This window comes from Benincasa hispida, chromosome 1 (genome assembly GCF_027475165.1).
Source record: "Benincasa hispida cultivar pf3 chromosome 1, pf3_genome.v1.1, whole genome shotgun sequence".
Lineage (NCBI taxonomy): Eukaryota > Viridiplantae > Streptophyta > Magnoliopsida > Cucurbitales > Cucurbitaceae > Benincasa > Benincasa hispida.
Window position 1 is genome coordinate 20,230,190 of NC_143478.1, and position 6,820 is coordinate 20,237,009.

Here is a 6,820-nt window from a genome sequence, read left to right on the forward strand (position 1 = left end):
TCTGAAAATTGAAGACTTAAAAGAATAAAACTTCCTTAGATTCCAGAAGGCTAAAGCACTTATCGATCTCAAGTTTACTACTTCCTGGAGGTTGGAAGAACTGAACGCCAAAGCTCTCTAAAAATCTGAAGTTCCAAAGACTGAAGCTCTGAAGACTTGAAGAATATAACTCCTTTCAAGTTTTGAAGATCTAAAAGAATACAACTCCTCTCAAGCTCTGAACACTGAGGACGTGAAGCTCTCAAACTCTAAAGACAAAAGTTTTCAAGCTCTAAACACTAAGGACATGAAGCTCTCAAATTCTAAAGACAAAAGCTCTCAAACTCTCAAGTATAAAAACTAGAAGTTTGAAGTTCAAAAGGCTGATCCAAGACGATCAACAAGCCAAAAGTCGATCCAATTCGATCAACAAGTCGAAAGCCGATCCAAGTTAATCAACAAGCCAAGGTAATGATTCCTCTGGCATTACGACCTTTACCACAACGATGCTGTCCATAGATCAAATTATTTCGTGGATTGGGCGAATAGTCCGGGAGTTAAGCAAAGAGGCGGAGCGCTGATAATAAGTCTTTCTCTCAGGAGTGGCTTGCTTTGGAGGACAAGGGGCGGCGGTCAACCATCCACTCTCGATCAGCCACACTGGGACTGAGACACGGCCCGGACTCCCACGGGGCCGTTGTTGAAGCGGGAGATGCGGGAATCTCTCCTAAGGAGCATAAGTATATAGGGCAAGATTTGAATCCTTTGGATGACTTGACTCCCAACGCGTCGACCACACGCCCGAGCATAGCCTTTCCCGCAGGAACATCCACAATCGATCCAGTGCGCTTGACAAGATCTCCTTCTTGAGGCAGCATTCATTTAAAAAACTTTACACGTGGGAAGGGCTTACTATATCGATCCTCTAATAAGATCATCAAGTCCAAAAATCGATCATTCAAGAAGATCAATAAGTTTAATATTAAATTTTATTTTTTTAGGAAAAACATCAAAGGATTATGTATTAGAGAATATATTCACTATATTAAAGAAATTAATACAAATACAAAGTTCAAATTCCATGAATCAAATTTCTCCAAAAATCTCCTTGAACAATGATAATTTTTATTTAATGAATTTTACTTTTTTAATCATTTCTCCAAAATAACATGATATTTATAAGTTAATTCATCAAATTAATCTTACCATTTTCAAGATCTTTACCTTTTTCGGTCTATCGCTCTATAACTGGTTTTCTTTCTATGTTTCTTTTTTTTTCGTACGGAGTTAATTTCCCGATAGTAATGTTGTTTGTCTAAAATTTTGAAAATAGTGAAAAATGACCCTCTATTATTGTCAAAACATACTATCTATACTTTTCCTTGCAATTTTAGAGAGCATGAAATTAAAATCATTTGTATAATAATGCTCTCACACATTAAGACTCTCCCTTCCTCACTCGTATACTAGGATTATTCCTCACTCCTTCACAAACCCTCATCACAAGAAAATTACTCTTATATATTTATTATTACAACATTATAGCAACAATAAACATAAACCAATTATCATCCCATTATCAGCTCATACACTTAGAGTAAATTGTAAAAAATATTCCCAAACTTTGTTTTTGTTTTTTTTTCAAAACTACCTTATTTTTTCCAAAATTGCGATACTACTTTTGATATTTCATAAATATTTAAAATTATTCTTGAAATAGAAAAATCATTAGAATATTGAATGAAAAGTCCACATAACCGAATGTCATTCTTTTGAACTTAATTCAAGCAAGTATCCCAGTTACCAACACGTCGATTTTCTATCAACATTTTTAAGAATTTATATTTTCAATGTAATTTTAAGATGTTTATAAAAGATTAAGAATAATACTTGTAACTTCTGAAAGAATAGACCTATTTTTCTATTAAATAATAAAGTGCATATATTTTTTTTAACAAATCAGATGTTTATTCACAAGGTACCATCTCGATTCTAAGTTAATATCCATCGTTAACTAGCAGAAACTGCACAGTTTGATGACAGAAATTAGGGAAACAATTTCAAAACACATTTTCATGACAAATTTACCACAGGGCATTGCTGGACGTACAGTTGCTGCCAACGATCCTGATAGCAGTAGTCCCAATCTTTTAACTGCGATCCCGTTTAATAATCATTTAATTTCTTTTTTTTTTAATTTTTCAAAATGAAATCTATAAATACTTATTCCATTTCAAAAGTTTTAACAGTGTTATCTACTTTCTATCAATGACTTGAAAAATCAAATCAATTTTCTAAAACTAAAAAAAGTAGTTTTTGTTTATGAAATTTAGCTAAGAATTCAAATTATTTTACCTAACTATTGTAAGAAATTGAGAGGAAATATGCTTCATTTTAAAAAATAAAAAATCAAAATCAAATAGTTATCAAATGGAACCCACATTTTTTATTTCTGGTTTGATTTTCATTACGGGAGATTGCGATTAATCAATCCCTCAAAAATGGCATAAAGATCCTTATTATCGTGGCCAAGTATCTCCTCTGCCTTCTGAAGAGTCTCCTGAAAGCACATATAACAGGATCAATCACCGTGCTATAAACAAGAAATTATCGGAAGCAACAGCCACATCTATAACTTAGACATTGTTAAAAGGAGATTAAATTATAAGAAATATCTCAAAACTTAGCCATTTATTTAAAAAATACTCATACATTTAAAAGTTGCATAGTTACTTTTCATCTTCCATAAACGTTTCAAAACTACTATTAGAGTAGAAATTCTTTAAAATCTCATACGAAAATGGGATTTGGAATGATGTAACAGTGACCTAGAACATAAATTTAGATTGTCACGCCATTTTAAGTCACAATCACACCATCAAAAGGATATCAACAGAAAAGGCAGTTTGAAAACATTCATGTCAAAGATAATAATATTGCAACTTTCAAAAAATATTGAGGTATGTTTAAAATAAAGGGCAAATTTCTTTTTTCTTTTTTTTTCCCTCTGTTTTATTTAGCCTTTCTTCTCTCATGCCTCTAATCTACCAGTTACAACCACATCGTTACCACGCAGTGTCATCTCCTAGCATGAGAGAGCGAACCTCTTTTGTTTGCTTGTGGGAATTTAGATCCTTCACATTTGCTAAAAATGCAGCAAACTGTTCATAAGACAAACGGCTCCTGAAAGGGGAGGGGAACGGGAAAACAAAAAACAAATCCTATGAGAATTCAGAAACGAAATTCCAGCAAATTGTGCTGTTGAACAGCAAGTGGTCAAAAATAGCATTATCGATCTTGTATACATTGCCACACCAGCCATTACTTACAAGCAATAGACACAAACGTTGAAGCTTAATAATACAGTATGAATACCTGACTTGTCGGAAAAACTCCTTCCCATCGACCCGAGTTCTCCCTATAAAAGATCAAACAAGAACAACCTTCATCATGGAAATACAATGATAGAGCCAATCACTGAAGCTGGAGGTTATGGTACAATATAAACTATTAGCAGCATCACAATTTAGATCACTAACTTGCAGGTTATGAATCAATATAAACTAATGCAATCAGCAAACCTTGGTTGGAGGAAATTGAGCCATAATGGCTTGAGGGAGCAGAAGAATATACTGAAGATCTATCTTCAAAAATGTTCCTGGAGGTTGAAAATGACATTGAATGTCGCCCAGGTGACACAGGTCTAGATGTTCTCATTGGGGATACTGATGCTGATAGTGAAGGAGAACCGTAGGGAGTAAACCGAGGTGTACTTGTCTGGGACGCTAACAGGAGGCCAGGCGCAATACGAGGTCGTATACCTACAAGAAAGATATTAGAATTATGTGTAGTTTTCTTTTGCTTTCTACAAAGCTCTTATAATCTTTGCAAATTAGTTCACTTTTTTTTCTATCCGTGAATGGTTGGGCTAGCTTACGTGTATCTCAAGGAACAACCCGTCTAACTCTATAACATTTGAGTGACAAAAAAAACTCATAAGATATTAAATCTTAGGTATATGGTTTTTGTGGACTAAACTCATGACCTGTTTAAGTCCTTTGCATATTAGTTCATTGATATCAATTCAACTCTGCTCAATTAATTATGGAAGCAACTAGAATCACCAATAATTAAAATCGGTAGCTGACATGTAAATTCAACTTGTACTTACTATCTCTATCTGAATCATGATCCTCTGCTAACGAACTTCCTACTTCAGAAACCTGGCTCTGAACCGATGAATATCTAGAGGGCGGCAAGGATGAAACCTCTTCTGAAAGAAATAATTTTCTGTACATGTCAAAGACAATAAGCAGGCCAAGCATTTGTCTTAAAACACAGGCATAATGCAAAATTTTTCAGAAAGAACTCTCCACAATATTGACAGTGGCAACACAAAATTCAATGACTACACGAACAAGTTTACATCAAATTACAAACAAAAAGGGTCACCCTCATCCTAATCCATTCATGAAAAGCTTAGACAAGGAACCATAAAGATATAAAGGTTAAGAAAAATGCCTTCAATTTGTGAAGCAGTAGATTCACTTGGTTGGTTCTGTATCCTAGCAACAACTTCTGGAACTTCTGTCTGCGGCATTACCAAACCCAATAACAGCACGAAGCAAAGAACACATAAATCAATGTCCACTAAACACGAAGCCTGTTTAAACTAAAGAAGCTCGACAAATCATTCAAAACTGATAAGAAATGTGCTTCTTACAGAGCTATCTCCCTCCTCTTGAAGTGATAGCATTAGCGTCTTTCTGAAAACCTCCAACTAGAAAGAGAGAGATCGTTACGCGTCCATTTTCACAAAAACAGAAAATAAAAACATCATTCACAAACTGGACATGAATTCATTAAAACGACAAATATAATCAAGCAATTTCACGCACCTTCGCAACATCTCTACTAAGCTTCATCACAGTGTTCGACAATGAGGCATTCTCTTTCTCCAAGCTCTCCTACAACACCAACACACAACGATAAAAACGAATAGAATTTCTACAATAATATTCAAACGCCTCTCAATTCCAACCTTCTTCTCCTCTGCCTGGGCGAGTTTATCAGCAATCTCAGAGAGCGAAGCGTTGAGTGATTCGATCTGGAACCGAAGGTCAGCAACGATCTCATCTTTCTCAGCAAGTTTAGAGCGGAGAACAGAGGACTCTGATTCAAGCAACGAGACACGAGTCGAAAGAGCGATAGAAGTGATTTTGCGAGCCACATCGAGCTGTTCAAAAGGATCAGAAGGCAGGACTTGCAAGACTCCGTCAGGAAGAGCGAAGCCGGAAGCGCCAGATTCTTTCCCTTGCATTTTCCAGTCTCTGTCTTTCTACGTAGTTTCTTGTAACTTCAAATCATAGCCTTCATTTGCGTTCCGGCATTGGTAGGACTGCGATTGTAGGAAAGCATAACGACGAGGAATAATCAACAGCAAGAGATTGAGAGTGGAGAAGAAAGGACAAATTGAGAAGATGAAAGAGATTGATTGAGAGAGAGAGAATTGGGGGAAAGGAGACTGGAAGGGGCTCTGAAATTGGAACGTGTGGTGTTCAACGAAGGGCCTACGATCCCATGGATAGGAAGTGCGAGTTCTTCTCATACTCACTCGCGGCGCGTGGGTCTTTTGCCTGATTTTTGAGCTATGGGTCCCCTCTGGCCTTTGCATGGCCAAGTCGTTTTCCTTGTTTCTTTGCAAAAATCTCCGATGGAATTGGAAGAGTTCGTGGAAAATGAAAAAGTATATGATTTTTTTACTTTTAGTTGTTGTAATTTTTTTTAGTCTTTCTATTTTTTAAAAATAATAATTTAGTTTTATTAGTTTCAATTTAGTCGTTGTACTTCAAGTTTGTAACGGTTCTTAAACCATAATGATTGACGATTTAGTCAATGTACTCTACAATTTGTAACAATTTAGTCGTGTTAAATTTCATCAAAATTAAATGTCAACTTTATTAAGTAACAACTTTGGCCTTTTTTGGTAATAATTTAGGCCCGTAGATAACCATTTAGTTTTTGAAAATTAAGTCTATTTCATTTATATTTCTTACAATAATTTGCATATTTGAATTCTTAACCAAACTTCAAAAACAAAAACATCCTTTTGAAATCTACTTTTTTAGTTCTCAAAATGTGGCTTGATTTTTTGAACCATTGGTTAAAAACAAATAACAAAAGAACTTTGGAGTTGGAAGTAATGTCCATAGCTTAATTTTTTTTAAAAAAAAAAAAATGGTTACCAAACAAGGTATTGGTAGTGTAGTTTAATTTTCAAAAACAAAAATAAAAAATAAAATGGTTACCAAACGATGCCTTAATTTTTTATTTTTAGTTTTTTAAAATTAAGCCTATAAATATTTTTTTCACTTATACATTTCTTGCTTTTTTATACACTTTTTTTACCAATATTTTTTTTTAAAAAAAAATCAAATTTGAAAACTTAACGCTCCGTTTGGTAACCAATTGCTTTTTTATTTTTTGTTTTTGAAAATTAAACCTATAAACACTACTTCCACCTTCAAATTTTTTTTTGATCTAATGGTTTAAAAAACCAAGTTAAATTTTGAAAGTATTTATATATATATATATATATTATTTGGGTATAAAAATCCTTATTCGTTTATTTGTCAAGAATTTAAATAAACCTTTGATTAAAAAAATAATTAAATCAAGCTCAAATTGAAATAAAAATCAAACAAATGAAAAGGCACCTTTTATCATTATTTACCAATTGTCTCAAATTAAAATTAAAAGCTGATTAATAATGTTTAGTAGAGACCGAGAAATTGAAATATGAATTAAAATTAAGAGAAAATTAAGAGAAATTCTTATAAAT

At 33.7% G+C, this 6,820-nt stretch overlaps 1 protein-coding gene across 2 annotated transcripts; it reads right to left on the reverse strand.

Moving 5' to 3' along the window:
• Positions 1–1,876: 1,876 nt before the first annotated feature.
• On the reverse strand, positions 1,877–5,539 carry LOC120071941 (uncharacterized protein At4g15545-like). 2 transcript variants are annotated; one of them, XM_039024383.2, is made up of 10 exons: positions 5,021–5,539; positions 4,878–4,946; positions 4,703–4,759; positions 4,501–4,570; positions 4,151–4,252; positions 3,561–3,800; positions 3,355–3,397; positions 3,084–3,162; positions 2,421–2,539; positions 1,877–2,133 (listed from the first exon to the last, which is right to left on the reverse strand). In XM_039024383.2, the coding sequence occupies exons 1-9, from the start codon at positions 5,297–5,299 to the stop codon at positions 2,447–2,449; spliced, it is 1,032 nt and encodes a 343-aa protein (XP_038880311.1). In that variant the 5' UTR covers positions 5,300–5,539; the 3' UTR covers positions 1,877–2,133; positions 2,421–2,446. The 2 variants fall into 2 exon arrangements, with proteins under 2 accessions (XP_038880311.1, XP_038880309.1); XM_039024381.2 differs by lacking the exon at positions 1,877–2,133 and having other exon boundaries at positions 2,352–2,539.
• Between the last annotated feature and the right edge of the window lie 1,281 nt (positions 5,540–6,820).

Coding starts and splice junctions, on each gene's coding strand:
- LOC120071941 (XM_039024383.2), bottom strand. CDS start 5,299: ATGCAAGGGAAAGAATCTGGCGCTTCCGGCTTCGCTCTTCCTGACGGA. Junction 4,760..4,877: donor TTAGTAGAGATGTTGCGAAG/GTGCGTGAAATT, acceptor CTCTCTTTCTAG/TTGGAGGTTTTCAGAAAGAC. Junction 4,253..4,500: donor TACTGCTTCACAAATTGAAG/GCATTTTTCTTA, acceptor TATTTCTTTCAG/AAGAGGTTTCATCCTTGCCG.